At 35.7% G+C, this 19,431-nt stretch overlaps 1 protein-coding gene across 1 annotated transcript in view; it reads right to left on the reverse strand.

The window, feature by feature from the left end:
- Window positions 1–13,976, reverse strand: part of LOC132101809 (centrosomal protein of 126 kDa-like) — a 36,866-nt gene extending 22,890 nt beyond the window's left edge. Inside the window, exon 1 of the mRNA XM_059507030.1 lies at window positions 13,869–13,976. Coding sequence (XP_059363013.1) covers window positions 13,869–13,976 — 108 coding nt within the window. The remainder of the gene's footprint in view (window positions 1–13,868) is intronic.
- Between the last annotated feature and the right edge of the window lie 5,455 nt (window positions 13,977–19,431).

A 19,431-nucleotide genomic window follows, 5' to 3' on the forward strand; every position in this document is an offset into this window, starting at 1 on the left:
TAGTCAGTCTGAATCACTTACCTCAGTTCTTTTTGTAAAGCTAGCAAAGTCACTTTTTTTACAGGCAAGGTAAAACGTACTATTGATTGTATCATTCTTTTATGACACTGTGTAGGGGCTGATTCACTATGCCCCCCCCCCCCAAAAAAAACAACAACAACAAAAGGCTTAACACACTGACCCCAACAAAACCCCACAACGATTGGAATTTGTTGGTAACAGTGTTGTGTTATTCTGTTAAAAGTGTGATTGAAAACCAATACCACCTACCTGCCTGAAGGTTTTATCTACAAAATAAAAGCTGTACTGAACATTTCTACCTGCATTGCACAGGAAAGAACGATACAGCTGAACACATGTTGACCTTTTGTGTCCACATGCCCCAATAGTGTGGCATATTTTTAAACTATGGACCAGTTTTACTGGCCAGCTCAAACCATCTTTTGGTGTTAAAATAGTACTGTCAGGTTTTACCAAAAACGTGCAGTGGTGAACTAGTGGTGAAAAGGCATGGACACAGCAAAATGAATGGGAGGAGTGTATTCTAATGAATCACGCAACACGATTTGCGCTCATCAAATTACTGGTATTTGCGCCACTATTTAACACCCAAAAAGTCATGTCTTAAAGTATTTTGCGATTGAAATGGTTAAATTATTGTTGTTAGGAGGAGGTACCGCAGAGAACAGACAGCGATTTTTTTTATAATGCCAGAAGACGACAATATCCGAACATATAGTTTGCCAAGTTGTTTTTAATTTGCATTTGCTTCAGGAAATAAAAGATGATTTGGAACCCTCAACTAGGAGTCATGCAATACCAGAACTATCAAAACTTCTTTTGGTTCTTTTCAAACATACTGTGGCTTTTTTATTTCTTTATACTTTATTTGCGACTACTTCTAATCTGCGCTGTTTTGGAATTACGCTCTTGCGCTAATTTGTCCTGTTTAGTAAAACTGGCCCTATATGGATTAAGTTGTTACAGTGGAATCAATCAAAGATTTTCAGCAAAATTTAAACAGTATAACAATAATGAAACACAAAAGGCAACCAAAAATTAGCAAATGAATTAATTGACAGCTAGCCCGGTCTCCCCCATATACTTACTGAACAAAACAGGTTCATGAAAACACATTTCACAGTATTGAACAAAATGTACTCCTGCACTCTTTTGCTCTTATAATTTTCTTCCTCTTCTGTTCTGGTTTGAAAAACACTTGAGAACTTTAGTAATATGAATGACGAATGCTGCCTCTCTGTTTCTCTTAAATGCTCAATTTTAGTCAATCAGTCAGTCGGGTGTCTTTGTCTGCTGGATGTTGATCTCCCCTGTGGCAACTGAGTGTTTCACAGTATGCCACAACAGACTCTTCATTTCATGCCTGTGTCCTTCCTTCAAATAGCTCCTGCTCTCAGCCTATTATCACCATAATCATTTCTGTGGCCAAATACAGTAGACTGTGCAAAAAAACCTCTCAGGCGTGCTAATGCATCATCTGGTCGTATTGTGAGTTTTGCATTCTTAGGCCATTATTGTTGCTTGTTGTTTATAAATCCGATTATTTGAATGTTTATTTTTTATTTTTTATGTAACACCAGTTAAAGGTTTTAAAAAAAGTGTTCTATCAACCCATAAATATAGAGTAGCATTGGACCAGCAGATTTGTTTGTTAGTAAAATATAACGTTCATACTTTGATAAGTCTTGCTGTGCAGCTGATGATACTGCTGTGATCACTGTCCACAACAATGTTGGAAATAGAGAACATCATGAGATGAAAGCAATAGCCTTGGGTCAATAGCTGTGTCTTTTCCAGATCACCAGTTCAGTTATCGAAAACCTTCCCCTGTCTGTTTTAAGGCTCTTCAGAGCTCTGATATAAGGTTTACTGCAGATTTTTCTTGTGCTTAAATGTTAACAACTATAGCGTCATTTGTTTACTGCTTGTCCTTACTAGATGTGTTTTCTCTTATCTTCATAACTTTGAGAATTCATGGATGGATATGATTTCAGGCCAGAGAGGGTCTATGTGCATTTATTCTCTTTTAGAAAATGCCAAACTGGAGTGTTTACTGATCGATTATTAACACTAAAACGAGCATCAGTTTCTTGACCGCGGTTGGGCTTTTGAACATAGAACACATTTCTCCCTGACAACAACTGGCTGTTTTGAAGAAATATTTCATGGAGCTTTTACTGTTCAGTAGGCATACATTCTCCCAGCAGACTAATTGCAATAACTGTAAGCAGGAATTTGCTATACGGGTTATTCAGACTCTTCAATCCTGAGAGAGTTAAAAATACAATATTTGTTATTTGAACATTTTCTTTTTTCACTAGGCCGTTTCGATCTGACTCAAATAGATCTCATGGAAACAACACTGCCATGGAAACATGACACAGTACTAGAATATGATCCAAAACAAAGACTTAATTTTTATTATACAGTGAATGACACTGGTTTACAGAGGCAATTCTGAACAACAACAATTTGCAACCATGCTTATCCAGGTCATTCGGCCTTTCAGTTGCATTTACTGTTGCTGTTGTTGCCATTGCAGCATTGAGCTCAGAGATGTTGTGCAATTGAATTATTTACACTCATAAACTCCAACACAAACTGTGACTCCGTAATTGTTCATATCATAGCTAATTCCAAATAAAAGACGCTCTCTTTGTACTAGTGTAGGTTCAGGTAACCTTTTGACATGAAGTGCTATCCCATCCCATCATTTACACAGTGATGTTTGGATAACAAAAAGAGACCAAAGTGCTTTAGCGCTGCCCTGAGTGCTGCCGCACTACCCAACCGAACCACACAGCATGACCCACAGGCCACCCCATCCATTAACTTGCAGCATTGCAAGCCATTGCAGCACAGATCAGTTTTTTTCCAGATTTATGGTTTGGTTGTTTACAGTGAGCAATATTCCACATTTATTTGCCACATGGAGATCTAGACAAAAATATCAGCATCAGGTAAATTTAGTAACACTTTAATTTATGGGTTTAATCTTTGTTTTTAATCACTCATATCATTTGTATAATCAAGGGTTGGATTATACATAAAATTCTAATTAAATATTTTATTCACTTTCCAAAGCTAATTTTTACTCGCATTAAACCCTTAAAAATAAAGTTTATATATATGTATATCTGTGGTTCCATTAAGAAACTTTTTCACTAAAGTTTCTTTATAGTGGATTTATATATATATATATATATATATATATATATATATATATATATATATAAATTATATTTTGTCTTACATAGAGGTATTTGCAGCATTCCTAGCATGAAACAAATGTATTTCAAATACATTTTAGTACATTTATTTTTCACTAGGGGCAGCACAACTTTGATAATAATAAGAATGTTTCTTGAGCACCAAATCAGCACACTGTGTGCGTTACAACTGAACCCGCATTAGTTTGTGCCCCGCACTCCCCTAGACTTGATTAATTAACATAAGAATCTTCCTTCAAAAAATTTCTGAACGATCATGTGTACAGTATATATAATTATATCTAACTTTTTCCTCAGGTTTATCCTTTCTTGTACCAGCAGTGGCACTCGCTTCTAAGGCTTCCATCCCTTTGCTAGCATTAGCCATTCCTGCATGTTTTGTGAAAGTGGAAGATTGGGTGATATTTGTGCTATCGCTCATCCAGTGTAATCAACATGCTTTGCTCAAGGGCACCTAAGTCAAGATATTGCCGGCCCGAGACTCGAACCCACAACCCTAGGGTTAGGAGTCAAACTCTCTAACCACTAGGCCACTGGTGTGAAGCTGCCGTGCTAATTCTCATCTGCGCTCATGTTCAGCCTTACTTCTCTTCTCAGCATCTTCTGACTGTTACACACTGACATAGGAAACCAAATCAGAGAGGGCAAAGTGACCTTATTGCGCTCAAAGAAGGGAGACACGTGTGGCGGTGACTAATGGCCCATATATGGGCGAGAACGAGCGTGCGCATTAGTTTAACAATGTATGACTGAAAACAAATTATAACTCTGGGAATGACTACACCACTCAACTGATTATAGCAATCCCTGACCATTTATAAAGGAGCCGTGTGGACAGTGACTAATAGCGGGGGAAGCACGGTAAATAAATGTGTACTGTAAAATCTCATCTGTTGTGTAAGATTTACCTGCTCATCTTATTTCCGCCTCCTATATCCTGACTTAACCCCTCAAGGCAAATGTAGTCGTTGCAGTGTTTGTTTTGCATACCGACCACAAACATTTAAATGTTTGTCAAAAAAATTAAAATAAAATCACACTCTGAACTTACCACTACAATCATATTTGCACTCAAATGACTGTAATGACTAATGACTATTCTTTTAATTCATTTGTCAAAAGACTTATAAACTGTGAATTACTGATTTAAATCATTCTAATGAATCCTTCACCAAATCAAGACAACTTTCAGCTGTAACGTTTAACAAGAAATTAAGAATTGTTACCTTGTTATGTGCACTTAAGTATCTGGGGACCACATTGTGAAATGAGGTTTGTGACACTTAAAATCAGTATTATTACTGACGGTTTTATTAACTCTAGGCCAGAAGTAAATAAATGAAAAACTGCTATATTCAGTATCTTGATTTTAAAACCTAGAGGCTAATATAAAATCAGATGCCCCCCCACCTTAGTTGTTGGTATCTGCAAAATCCATGATTCTTTAACCTCTGTCTCCTATATCTGAGCTGTGTTTCCCATGCTCCTGATTTCCCTATTTAGCAGCACACACAATATCAAATTTGGAACTGATGGTGGGGTTCACATTGCCCGAGCGGAGCTGGGATGCAGTCGTATCTACCTTGATCTAATTACTAGGAGGATTCACCAGGACCCTCACTGAGTCTTCATCTCTTATTCTTTTTCATAATGTTCCTTATTCAAAGAGCTTTTCAAATTTGGTGTCATCATTCTGTACGTACCCTGCGTAGGAGGGAGATCTCCCTGCAATACTCTATGACATGAAAGAGAAAATGCCCTCTACAATCATGAATCTATGAGAGCAGATGTCATCTTGATGTCATCACTCCCTGTATTGGCACTCACCATTAAACCGATCCCCCTGGGTGCAGGGAAAGAAAAAAATTTGATCATTTCTTTACCACATGCACGTTTTAGAACACAATACAAAATAAGAATCCAAATCCATTGTATGGCATTATATATATTATATATATATATATATATATATTAGTGGTGGGCCGTTATCGGCGTTAACGTGCTGCGTTAACGGGAGACTCTTATCGGGCCATAAAAAAAATATCGCCGTTAAGCTATTCTCAAAGTTGGGTTGGGAACTGGGTCTATACTAGGCGAGCTATGATGACTTTCACCTTGATATTTTAGCGCGGATGTATACCTAGCCGAATCTGTAGGGGGCAAGAACGAGTCTTTAAACATGTGTGTATGCCTACTGTGAAATTACCACATCAAACGTGACGTGCTAAGTTAACATGGATGCAGGTGAAGCCGCCGGGTTTGCTTCAGGGAATTTTTTTTTTAAAGAAGCTTCCCAATGGAAACCTCGACAAGATGCATGCCTGTTTCACACATACTTCGTGCGTATGCAGTCCGCGTGCATTTCGTATGTGGTGCTGAAGCAGCACGTTGTTGTGCTTTCACACAGGATGCGTTTGCAGTCCGCTACCCGGTATGTAAACGATCGCTGCACTGCTGCAGACGCAACGCTCCTGGAACGCACTGACGGATCGCAACCGCATGAACGCTGGAATCCGTTAACATGGGTGCGTAAAAAAATACGAAACGCATGCGCACTGCAGATGGATTATGTTTGAAACAGGCGTAAGGTTGTTTGCACCTTGTACAATGTGGAATTAGTTTACAGCTTTCTCAAGCACTTTGTGATGCATTTTGGAAAAAGGAGATGAGCCCCTGGTCTAATGCACCACCTGTCTTGAAAAACCCGTTCTCAAAGACTTAACGTTACTTTTAGTCATTATTTTATTTGGGTAGCACACATATTCTGAATGCCTTTGGCAGAATTCAAATGAGCCATTTTAATCTAGATTAATCTAGATTTAATTCCAAAATTACAGTGAGATTAATCTAGATTAAAAAAATTAATCTATGCCCACCTCTAATATATATATATATATATATATATATAAAGGATTGTTCAAACAATTAATTTGGTCTTGGTGGAATAGATGCTGTTAGTATTTAAGACATACTGCTGCTGCACAAATATCATATATATTAACCCATAGCAGATCCATACAGGTGGAGCTGCACTGTAAAAAATGTACTGTAGAATTTACAGGATTTTACTGGCAAAAAAGTTGCCAATAAAATCCTGTAAAAATGATGTTAATTGCTGTAAAATGGATTACAGGAAATTACTGCAAAGCAAATTACAGTTAATTGCTGTATGTGAAATACAGTAGTTTGTAGTATTTTTTACAGTAACATTGAATTTAACTTGTAGTTTATTTTACAGCAATATTTTTTAATTTCACTAAAGTACAGTATTTACCTGGCTAAAAAGTTGCCAATAAAGTCCTGTAAATATATTTTACAGCATTTATTTGTAATTTCATTATATAACAGTATTTAACTGGCAACAAAAGTTGCCAATAAAATCCTGTAATACCCCTAAATACAATATGATGTTGTAATAATTTAACAATGAAACTGCTTTAAAGAATAATTTTAACAGTAAACTATAAAATACTGATATAAATGCATTGTCATGAGCTCTATCTTAATACAATTACAAATTAATAAAAATGAATGAAGTCAATGATGTTGCAAATAAGTATTTATTAAAACTGGCAGAAAGACATTGCAAGGCTTTTACTGTTAAAATAAAAATGTCAGTCTTTCAACAGTTAAATCTTAGCATAAAAATAACATAGCCTCACAAATAACTGTTTAAAAAAAAGCCATATTCAGAGTAGAACATTAACTTTCTATAAAAATGAAGGTCAATCAACAGAATTTGTATAATTTTTGTAAAAAATATATACGTTTTAAAGAAAATGATTAAAATAAAATGCTGGAATCAACATTAAATCACAAATTCTGTTGGTTTGAGCTTATGTTCTATTAAATTAAGAATATTCCTGCAAAAGACAATTTAATAAATACATACTGAAAGTCCATCAACTTTCTGAGATGAGCACACACATGAGCGTTGTCCCTCTTCTCGGAGACTTTTCCACTTGTTTTGCCTCTATGTGTCCGTCTTGTATCCAGTGAGTGTTGTGATTCCAAGAAAACATCTGCACATAAAAACAAGCAAAAGCATCAGGATAAAGTTAAGTATTGAATGAAACTAGCTCAATAAAATAAATATCAAAATGCCACTTATACAATACAATCAGTATTTACCAGTACTTAAAATGTTACTCCACGCCAAAATGAAAATCTTGCCATTAATCACTTACCTCCATGTCGTTCCAAACCCGTAAAAGCTTCGTTCGTCTTCGGAACACAATTTAAGATATTTTGGATGCAACCGGGAGGATTGTGACTGTCCCATAGACTCTCCAGTAAATACCACTATCAAGGCCCAGAAAAGTATGAAAGACATCATCAGAATAGTCCATCAGTGGTTCAACAGTAACGTTATGAAGCGACGACAATACTTTTTGTATGCAAAGAAAACTAAAATAACGATTTATTCAACAATTCGCCTCCTCTACGCATCAGTTTAGCGCCATTTTGGCGAGTATGTGTTGAACTGTGTCACATGGACAGGCTTTCTATGTTTATTCACGCTTTGATTTGAATGAAAACAAAAATACCAGCTTTGTTGAATAAAGTTGTTCTTTTTGTTTTCTTTGCATACATAAGGTATTCTCGTAGCTTCGTAACATTACTGTTGAGCCACTGATGGCAGACGGACTATTCTGACGATGCTTTTCATACTTTTCTGGGCTTAGACATTGTTAATTGTTTGGCTGTGGGACAGACGCAAGCCTCCCGGTTCTCATTCAAAATACCTTAAATTGTGTTCTGAAGACAAACAAAGCTTTTACGGGTTTGAAATGACATTAATCACTGTTAATCACGTTAACAGTGATTGACTAAATTGTCATTATGGGGTGGAGTAACCCTTTAAACGAAATGAGTAACCTTTTTCGCAAGTGAAATTACTTAAGTAAAACTTGTTACCTTTAAAAAAATTCAAGTGTGCAAAAGATGCCTGCTCCTGGGATGCCAGACTGAAGTTGTAATAAGGCTCCAAATCCAGCTACAAGTTGAGGTATGAATTCACAACCGTCTGACCCTCAAATAGTCAAAAGCCAATGGGTGGACCTGAAATTAAGAAATATAAGCAATAATGTAACCTACAATGTAGTATTTCAATATAAAATGTAATCTAACTCACAAGTTTATCAAATTATTTAAAGAATTAATACATTACCTAATAAAATCAGCTTCAGATTCTTGAAGCATCAAACATTTCTCCACATCAGCTGCTATTCTTTGCACCTACAAGTGATTTCTTTAAAGCATTTACATAAATGAGACCAAAATTAACACTCAAAAAAGGCATATATTTTAGAATAAACAACCTATTATAAATTATAATTACACTGTAGAACTGTACCACCAATCAAATTAAATAATTTACAGTGCAAAATTACAACTGTGTAATGAAATTAATGTTTTAAATTAATTTTTGAAAATACAATTAATAAATGTTGGAAAAATGCAATGATACTTTTTAAATGTGAAACTAAACCGCCATTAGGTGGCAGCAAATAACTTAATGAGGGAATCAACTGAGTCATTTATTGAACCGATCCGTTCAAAAAGCTGAATCATTCAGCAAAAACACCGCTGAGTTTTTGTTTGAGGATGAGCAAAATAGTTTTGCTTTGGTCTTTGTTTGGAACTATTTTCGTTGGTGAAATAGAACAACAGTTAATATTGTGTCTAAAAGAAGTAAGTGACTTGTTAACTAATTGTTTATTGAACTATGTATTTGCAATCATGATACTCACGAAAACAGCTCACTTGTGATGCTACTTATATATCATATGTTATAAATAAACTCAACAGTTGAAATTTACCTCATGTATTTTCCGTGAGTTTATGGCGTTAAGCTTGTTTTGATGTTGAATGAAACGTTAATATAATCAGAATCAGTCTCGCGTTTCGATGCTTCCTCAGTCTTTTTTTTTTTTTTTTTTTTATCAGGCTAACTTGTTCAGTCGGGCATATAAAGATGTCTTTCACTTATTATAGTAAGGCGTCACGTCAATATGGGATAGTTGAACACATAAAAAAATGAATACATATAAACAAATGAAATTTCACATATTTTGCTGTTTGTCAGTTATTTCGACAGATAGTAGTTACTATGACGATCGTTCGCATTGGGCTTTATGATAAAAGTTAGGTAAACACTACTTTAAATGCTCTCAATATGCAAATGTAACTTCCAAAAATAGAAAATTTGGCCTAACTATGCTATGATAGCAATTCCCAGTACTGCACAGAAGTTACCAAGACCACTTGTCTAAATGTCAGGATAGGAGGTCATTGTGTCATGATATCGCTTATACATTATAAGTATATACTCAAATAAATATAAAAAGGATATGTTTCTCTAGTATATTTAAGTGAACTTACCAGGAATTATGAATAAAGCCTCTAATCTTCAATCGTTCTCACGCGGCTCCAGTCGGCTGGGTTTCAGATTTGAATGATGCGCGCGCAATCCCATAATGCCACACTACAGTAAGTTAGTGTAAAAAGCAGGGACTACAGTGACAACACCTGCTTCTTGTAAATGAATTACAGTTGACGTGGAAATATACTGTTAACAACTGTAAAACCTTATTTGACCCATAATGCATTGCGAATTACAGCTGCATCTTGTAAAATGTTTATACAGAAAAATTCTGTAAAATTTTGCTGTAGAAACTACAGCAGTTTTTTACAGTGTGGGGAAGGTAGAGGGTTTTAGATGAACCAGCCATTTAAATGTAAAGCAGTAAGTTCATTGGCTGTGTATGCAATATGAACTAATCAGCTTGTGCAAAGTAGTTTAACGCTGTGAATATCATCATTTTGTGTTAATCAGCCAGCACCATCTAGAGTTTTAAGACAGAACTTGGCATTTGTGTCACTTCACTGTCATTTATAAATCCTCTTTCATGGCCTCACAGGATATTAAAGTGTCCATCAGTGAATATCACCAGAACTAGTTTTCACCTGCATTTTTAGTTATCAATTAATACATACAATAATGTTTTTATGTACTATACAGTAGGGAAGTATTTGATTTCAGACACAGTGCATGATAATCTACCAACACGGAAGAAAAATGTAAGAAAAAGTTAAGATGTTTTCTGGGCATTAAGTAATGGCACAAATAGCACTAAACTGCAGTAAACCTTGCTGTACTCTCCTCCCATAAAATTTGTGCCTGAATAGGAAACTCCTACAAATGCATATGCAATCAAAGACTTTAGGTAACCAAGACAGTGCATTAATATAACTTATGAATGGGAGAATGTGCAACACACAATATGGCCGAATATTCCCGCCTTCTAAATAAAAGTCAATTGCTAATTGGTCATTGCCTCACCAAGCTGTTGTTATAAGCTCTAATAGAATTATATAGAATTTTGTTATAGAAACAATCCGCGTTCGGAGACACACACTTAGGACCACACATGTATTGGCTGGTCTTAATGTTATTTGAGCATAAGAAAAAAAAAATGACATGGTAACGTTGGCAGATTTCATTGATGATTTAAAATATGGAATTTAACCATAAGCTTAGTGAACAGTTTGGGGAATTTGATGTTTCCCCATCCAAAGAGTTAGGAGCTGTACTTGCATGACTGAAATAGCTGCCCAAGAGGCATTTCAAAGATGGCTGCCGAGTGAAATTACTTGCCTTAAAGGGCCTTTGTATGCAATAAGGTTAGCCACAAAACCTTTTCCACCTCAAGTCTTTAGTAAATCCTGTCTGAATTTTTTATACTGGCACAAGCTGTTATTAAATCTAAGAATGTTGTTGGAGTTTGCAGTACATTTAAAGCAAATCTGACATATCATGTCAGACTCCACATAAATCAGTTATGAACAGAATCATAACTGATTTGTGTTGAATCTTCTAATTTATCGTATTTGAAAAGGCAAACATATTTGTTTAAAAGGAAGATCAACTATGATATGTTCCAGACGTACTCCCAAGTCTGTGCATTTTTCAGTTACAATCTTACATCAGTTAATGGAGATAACTGTCTGTCTGATATCATTCAGCTGATTCATTTGAACTCTGATTTATTCAAGAACAAAACTTTGATTGTCTCTGAGTCACTGAATCATTCAATCGAAGCGATTCACTCAAAACAGTGGTTCACTGGAACAAAACACAATTACTGTGTTTAGACTGTGTATCCAGCTTAATATATTTGTGATATTTAATGACTTTTCAGATCTTTTTAGTGGCTTTAAAAAAAAAATAAAAAAAAAAATTCGACAATTCTAGCAACTACACAATCCTAGCTTCAGACACTTATATGCATATATATGCATAACACATCACATCTAGTGACATTTAGAAACTTTTCAAAAATTAGTAAACAAAAGTATGTGAAGCTCAGAAATGTTTGTTCTTCTGTGGCATTGTTTGGAACTATTTTTGTTGCTGGAGCAAAAACTGACTGCAATATTTTGTTCAAAGTGTACATTATTAAATATGAAAAATGCTCCTGAATAAAAGAATATAGTCTACATGACATTAATAAATAAACTGACTGGATTTCACATAAATCTGCCTTATATTAATAAACATTCAATATCAAAACAAGTCCATGTTACAAGTAAATATCAACATTAATGCAGTTGCATTGTATAATGTTTGCTACCTCTTAGTTATTAATTGTTATTGTGATAGTGGGGAAAGAATTAAAAAAGATAAAACAAAAAAGGCTAGAGGCAAATGTACCTCAAAAAGTGTGTAAGTATATGGTTATTTTGAACAAAAGGCCTGCATCTCTTTCTGTTTTCCTGTTTATTTTTTCTCCTTTGGCAATAAATGGTAGTATTATTTCTTTTTTTTTTGGTCTAGTATGCCTTGTTTTTTAGTGTTCAAACAAGTCTTTTTTGGCTCCCAGAAACCTTAAAGTACCTTTTGTGTTTTCTTATTTTTATCCTTTTTCTATAACCAAGCTGCAGGTCAAAGTCATACTGCATACTGTTTTTTTTTTTTTTTTTTTTGCATAATGCATTCATATTTATAGTCAAAGGAAGCTGTTTGTTATCGATCAGAAATATATATTTGTGCGTTTTGAAGACTCAGTCCCCAAAAAAATAAAAATAAAAAATCAATCAAGATAAAGACATTTCTTTTCTTTGATGGTGTCAAAATGTCTTAAAGGGATTTTGACTTCTTGCCATGCATGCATTGCCCCAATCACGAGTGGGTTTATATGGCTATACTGAACTAAGATGGTGGTTTTTCACGTAATCCCTGCTGCTCAAAAGTCCCCTCTCTGGAGACTCTACATCTATTGAATCCATTAGTGGCCTCTGCTTTCAACATCAAACCTCAAATCTCTGATTAAACCACTGTATGCCTCAACAGACTTTCATCTCTGTATGCTTCTGACTGACACTGAATGACAGAGCAAGCATGTCTGTCTCCCACAAATAGTAACAGACGCTGACATGTATCAGAAATCCATCCTTGGGAAAGATGTGTATTCAAGGTAGTCCATGCTAATACTCCATTTTTTTTTGCTTGACTTGATACTTCAACATTCTCAGGCTACTTTGACAGTCTTTGATACATTTTTAATGCACTCCAAGGGATTCCATAGTAACTTTCACCATTCAGTGGCAATTTTCATCAGAGTATCATATCATTCCTCAGTACATCTAAATCTTCAATATGCCATATGTTGCTTGATACAATAATAATAATAGTAAGCTATGCAGAATAATAGTAAATGTTAATTAGATTAGCATTTACTCATTAATCTGTAGTGGTGGCACCTAAAGACATTTAAACCAACAATATATACAAACAATGAACTGTTATACAATTTCCTTTAAAACAGCCCAGTGATGCTGAGAGCTAAATGTTGTCTATTTTTTTTTCCAAATAATACAGCATTATACTTTGACAAACAATAGATTCACACACACACATCTCAACACCTAGTACACAAAACACAATAATGGTTACAATCAGTGTATAATTTCTAAACCTAAACAGTTCACAGAAAATGAACTCCAGGTGATGCAAAACAACTTACTTTCAAAATAACAGTGTAAATAAAACAAAATGTGACCGTATTAATTATTCATGCCCTTATGCAGACTGGGGCCACCAGCACCTTAGTCCATTCGATACAACTTAATTTTATACCTTTTAAATTATTCTTGAGTCTGTGTATAAATAATACAACAGTTTTTTGTTCTACTTTGGAATCAAATAGATGAAAAAAAAATTCCATGACCACCTAACCATCACATTCACTGTTTGCCTACAATGGTCTCCATCTCTTCTCACTGTTAGCTGGTGTGTGGAGCACATTCTTGTGCTCTTTGTCTGGAGTTGCATCACCCAGGTAAATTCTAAACACTGTCGGGGGCCCAGAAGATTCAGAAGATCTCTTTTCAAAATATTTTTTTTTTGAGTGTGAAAAAAAGCTGTATATAAAAGTAAAGAATTATTATCATTAACATGAGCACATGCAGATTGTGCCAAACATTTCCCTGGAAACCTATAAAAACAAAGGCCTGCACTTATCACACATGCTCCTTCGGAGTGTGAGAGTGTGTATACCTCTTTTTGTTTGTGGACTTCATTAAACATGCCCCTTTTTTTTTAGCTGTCCTCACTTTCTCGTCTCTTTGTCTCTTGCCAGCACTACCACAATGTGAAGTGCAGTTCTGAAAGCCTGTAATTGTCTCATACCGCACATCTTTAATGGAATCCTGCTGCGGCATCAAAGAATTGCGGCAACCTTCCTATCCCATGCGATCCCCTTGACAGTGTTGTGAAAGTTCTGTCTATGTGGAAGGGGGTAGATGGGCATCAGTAAAGCGTGCTTGGCTCATGCTGTTTGTTGGAGAATTGTTATTCCAATAACAGGCTGAGTGTGAATAGTGTATTATCTTGTTTCAGAGTTTGGGAAGTGAAGAATTTAAAGGAATTGTTAACCCTAAAATAAAAAAAATCATTTACTTTCATCATGTCTTTACAAACTGGGACTTTCCAGCACCTTGGACTTTCCCATGAGACCCCAAAGGAACATTTTTCAAATAATTATTGTTCTTTCTCATGCAACCATAGGAAATGGGCCTTTAAAACTCAAAAACACCGTAAAAGTTCAGTAAAAGTGGTTTATATAGGCTGATCATCTGCCCAGTTTTAGGTCAGACAGTTTGGTTTTGAAATACCATGTTGACCTATCTGCTCCGCTTTCATTTGTCCTCCTAAAATCATCGCTGTTTTACACTTTATTCAATGGTATCTAATAAAAATGTATGAATTTAGAAATGGTCTATATTTTAGTTCGTATTTAATGGCCAACATTTTAAGGTCAGTTCACACTGCATCGACAGATGCAGTCAATCAGCAACAGACACGTTTGATGGTTTTGTCTCATCAGTGTGTAAGGTTCATGCAACTTGCCCAACAATGGTATCCAATGGTGGCTGAAGGTTTCATTCATGTTCTATCTTTAAGTTATTTAAGTTAAATTCTAATCTAATGTCATTTTATTATAACCTTGAATTTAGGTTGAAATATCAACTGATCATTGATCATTTGAATAATAGGATTTGTTTATCCTATTTGACTCCTATCTTGATTGTACTCATTACTCTATTCATATCTCATTGGCCATTAGCCAACCTGTCCTCCAACCAATACGCCCGTATAGGTCGTTTGTCCAAATCCCTAAAATACGACCCATCAGAGCGTATACTACAATTGCGCCCCTATTGGCAAAAGGTCATTTTCATATTAATGTTTTGTACTCTTTTATTTGCACTCTGATTTGCGTTTCGTGTAGCTCAGTTGGTAGATTATTGCGCTATACATTGATAGGTAATCATGCTATCATGGGTTCGATCCCAGGGAACGGATGTGCACGAAAATGTATGCTCAATAAATCATAATTTAGCATGATTTCTGTGAGGGTTAGGTTTAGGGGTGGGGTTAGGTGTGGTCATTCGAACGAATAAGCCACCTAGTAAAATATGTAGGAAATACTGTGAGATCGGTGTAAAAAGCCCACACATTGCATTTAAATAAACGTGCGTTTTGATTGGTAATGACGTTATACGTCATTTCATGACGACAGACGCAACGCGATACTGTCATTATTTTTACGCCCGCTAGAGGGCGCTTAACTTTAAAACGTAAATATAGGTCGTAATAAGGTGCTTGCACAAACGACCTATATGGTCGTTTTTTGTTGGAGGACAGGCTCCCGTTAGCATACCTCATGGTCACATGCTTCTTGGTTATTTGACAGAGTTAATTGACTAATACTTTAGATGGCTCTTGCTATGCTTGTTTGTTCTATTTAATTTAACTTAGTACCCATAAATCTGTACAGACTTGAATATAGCAAAATTATCTCTAATCAGAGGTCACGACCACTACTATATAAGCAGACCAACATTTCTTTCTCTGATAGTAGCTTTGGTTTGGTCATGCCATGGTTTCCCATGCACACTTAGCTAGAGTAACATTACAGTAAACAGAGGTTAGTTGGTTGAATAACATCCAGTTAAATTTCGGAACGGAAATTCCCTTTTATCCCTTAGGCCTAAAAAAAAAAAAAGTTTGGTTGTCAGTTGAGGTCATTGGTCGGTAGGGATTTTTTTTTTTTTTTTAATTTTTTTTTTTTTTCTCCAGTGGCAGTTTTACACACACACACACACACACACACGTGCGCGCACTGATTTTAAATGTGTGTACCGGTACTTTTACGACAGTGATTCTGTATTCCCGTTTAAAGTCTGTTGTTGCCATAGACACGCAAAACGCACACACACACACACACACAAAAAGCCTTCGCGGGAGTTTGACAGGCGATCTCATAGTAGATTAACATGGAGGATTTGAACTTGAAAAACGGAGTGTACAGACATCATTTTGTAGTCAAACAACATTCTTTGTTATGTTCATTTATGTGGTTTATTTGATTTTGATGCTATAAATTAACTAGAAGCAAGAGACGATCAGTTAGTTTTAACTGATGATCTAACTTACAGCGATCTGTTCGACACATTCAAGAGCCACAAAACGGTATTTATTGTTTACATTTCTTTAAAAAATGACCACATTTGAAAGGTGAAATAACCAAATGAGACTTTGTTTCATATTAAAAGTAAGCTGGTAATGTTAATGTCCTGTCTGTCAGCATGTTGTCAGTGCCCTCTCTGTTCCGCGATATATTGTTGACTCCCCCCGTGTTTCTCTTAATGTTACGATTTCCAAACCTTAAGTTATAGCTCACTTTAGGAATTGACAGTTAAAGGGTTTTGATGCAATACTTAATGGTTTTTAACGGATTACTTAAGTGTAAAACAGCATTTAAAGGAAACTGTAATTTAATTAACGATGTGTGAAAGACCGTTCTTCCCCAGTCTCATAAAATAAATTTGGGTCGCACATAAATTGACAGGGTCGGTCGGAAACCGGAACCAAACTAATTTTTTTTTAGGCCTTACAGGCTGTGTACACTTGAACTAATAACAATTGTTAGCCAGATCTCTCAAGATCCAGGTGATGTGCCCTATGCTCCATCTCAACTAAATTTTAGTCTGTTACTAACCTGACGCAGAAATGCAGTAACAAGGATACAATGTAATCTACTGTACTGTACTTGTGTCAATCTATGGAATCAATTTAAATGTGACAATTTATTATAAGTCAGGCAAATAGTACATGATGCCAATTACATATTCAATACAGAGATAATCAATACAAGACCTCAAAAATAAATATAAGAATAAAGGATGCATACCGACTTCAGTAAAATGCATAGTATGAATTGTATACAAGACACAATAATAATAAAAAATTCATTCATTCATTCATTCATTTTATGGGCACACTCCATGCTATGGGTTCATCTGGCTACAGAAGCACCCTGATCTTCTTGCAAGATTTCTTTAAATACTGTCCAAGAAAAACATCTTCCAACTGGCAACAGGAATTTGTATTGATCAAGACCCAGACATTAAGAGTTTAAAACCTTTTGGGGACGAATAGTCTTTTGCTGGAAAGACACTGGGAAATGGCACACTACAGTAAGCAAAATGTCTCTAAACTCATATGATCTTTATTACCTTTAAGTCTACATCTTGTAATATTGAAACCCTTTTACCAGTCAAACGGAGACTATACAAATGATACCAAACATGGCTGTGAATATCATTTTCATTTATATAGAACATTGTCAACCATTCTGATGAGCTGAGTGAAGGGAGATGGGTGAGATGAAGGAAGTGGATAAAAAGGATAGGTGAAAAAGGACATCTCTGAGATGTCGTGATGAGTGAGATATTAAAACAGACCTTAACACTGTGTGTATATTGTCTGTATCTCAGAAGATCAAAGTGTCTTAGGTTCTTCAAGTCTTCGAGTGCATTAACCCAGTCATCATCTGTTGGTATTGATTAGCCCTTATTTTCACAGGTTGAACATGTTGAATCTGTGTTTGTTGGGTCTTGAAATATCTGAGAAGTAACATACTATAATCTGGAGACTGTTGACATTGGCTTTTAGAAAAAATATTGTCAGTATTGACTGTTTTTTTTTCTTTAAAAGTTTTAAAGAGCGTCACCGTAGAATCGTTGAATCTCCTAAAACAGTTCTGTCAGGACAACTATCGTCAATATAACTTACGATTAGCATTCATTTTATGTTGGGGGTATGGTTCTGTTCTGGGCAAACACTCATCCACGCAGCCTAGCATGGATACGAGCAAGGAGAGCAGACCCCGCCGCCCCACAGGGTTACAGAACAGAACCAACATCAATGATAAATGTAGCAGATACCATTAATGTTCTACGTGATTATTTTAACAACATGATTCAGTGGTCTGACTCAATGATATATTAACTGCCAAGTCCTGACTGGACGAGAGGAGGATCTGAGGATAGAGGTGGGTGACCTGACTGGACGAGAGGAGGATCTGGGGATAGAGGTGGGTGATTAGTTCCTGAGCGAGCGATAGCTGCTGAATAATGACTGAAGGGACCTTATGTAGGTAATTATGATTGGTGTCATGATCCTGTAGATAGACCAGCTGATCCTGTAGGTAGATCAGCTGATGCGAGCTTGACTAACATGGCCTGCCAGAGCTATCGCTTCACTCCATTTGTGTTTCATGTTTCAGAGTTTTCTGAATTAATTTTCTGAATTAATTGGTTGGATGAAACAAGGATTTGCCACCACCTACTTTTTTTTTTACATTTCATATTTCCTTATTCAGTATATTATATATTTAAACATTAAACTCAGTTTAAGGCAGCAAATGTTACCTCTTAAATTAGAAAAAATAATTTCTGTCACAGCTTATAGATTTTGGCTTCAGTTTTTGGCTTCACTGGATCCTGCAATGTGTCCTCCTTTTTGGTGTTATAAAAATGGACACCAGTTCCATATACTCCAAGCTGTGAACAAGTCATTAATTAAAAAAACATACGACTAAAAAGAATGACAAATTCTCTAATAAAAAAGTAACAGGTAGAGCAAGGGTCTTTTTGAATTTTTAAATTGTGTGTACAGAATTCAAAATCCAAAGTTCAAAATCACATTTTTCCATGTTTTCTCTATTATTTTTTTAAATGACAGAAGAAAGTTACACAGTTTTGCAACCATATGATAGTGAGTAAATAAAAATGCTAATTTTTATATTTTGGGGGTGAACTATACCTTTAAGGCTTACAAAGTAGCAACTGGATACCCATTTAAAAGAATGAGAGAAACAGCTTGTGTTCATATTAAAATTCTATTGTCAATCTCTAAGATCCACTGATTAAGTGGATTGTTCCTTTTCGCAGATAGTTTACCGAGTGCAATCAATCAGGCCCAGAATGCTCTGAAAGTGAGTGCCAAAGAGCATTGCTAGGAAAAACACCGTAAGGCATAACAACTATGTCAAAACACACAATTTCCCCTGTCGAGTTTTCAAACAAATGTTCTAATCAGAAGAGACTGAATAATCTCAACCCTTGCACCTCTTAAAGTACATTCACAATCACCATGGAAACCAGAACCTGTGTAATGGCCTTTCAGACATTATGTTATCATCACTGCTCCCACCAGTGATTCCACTGATCCGACTGAAGCTGGGCTATTGATTGGTGAGCCAGTGTTATCTTTAAACTTGGTTATCAGTAAATCTATAGTTAAATGGCTAAGTAAATGTTGTTCACA

The sequence above is a fragment of the Carassius carassius genome, chromosome 23 (assembly GCF_963082965.1).
Source record: "Carassius carassius chromosome 23, fCarCar2.1, whole genome shotgun sequence".
In the NCBI taxonomy this organism is placed as follows: Eukaryota; Metazoa; Chordata; class Actinopteri; order Cypriniformes; family Cyprinidae; genus Carassius; species Carassius carassius.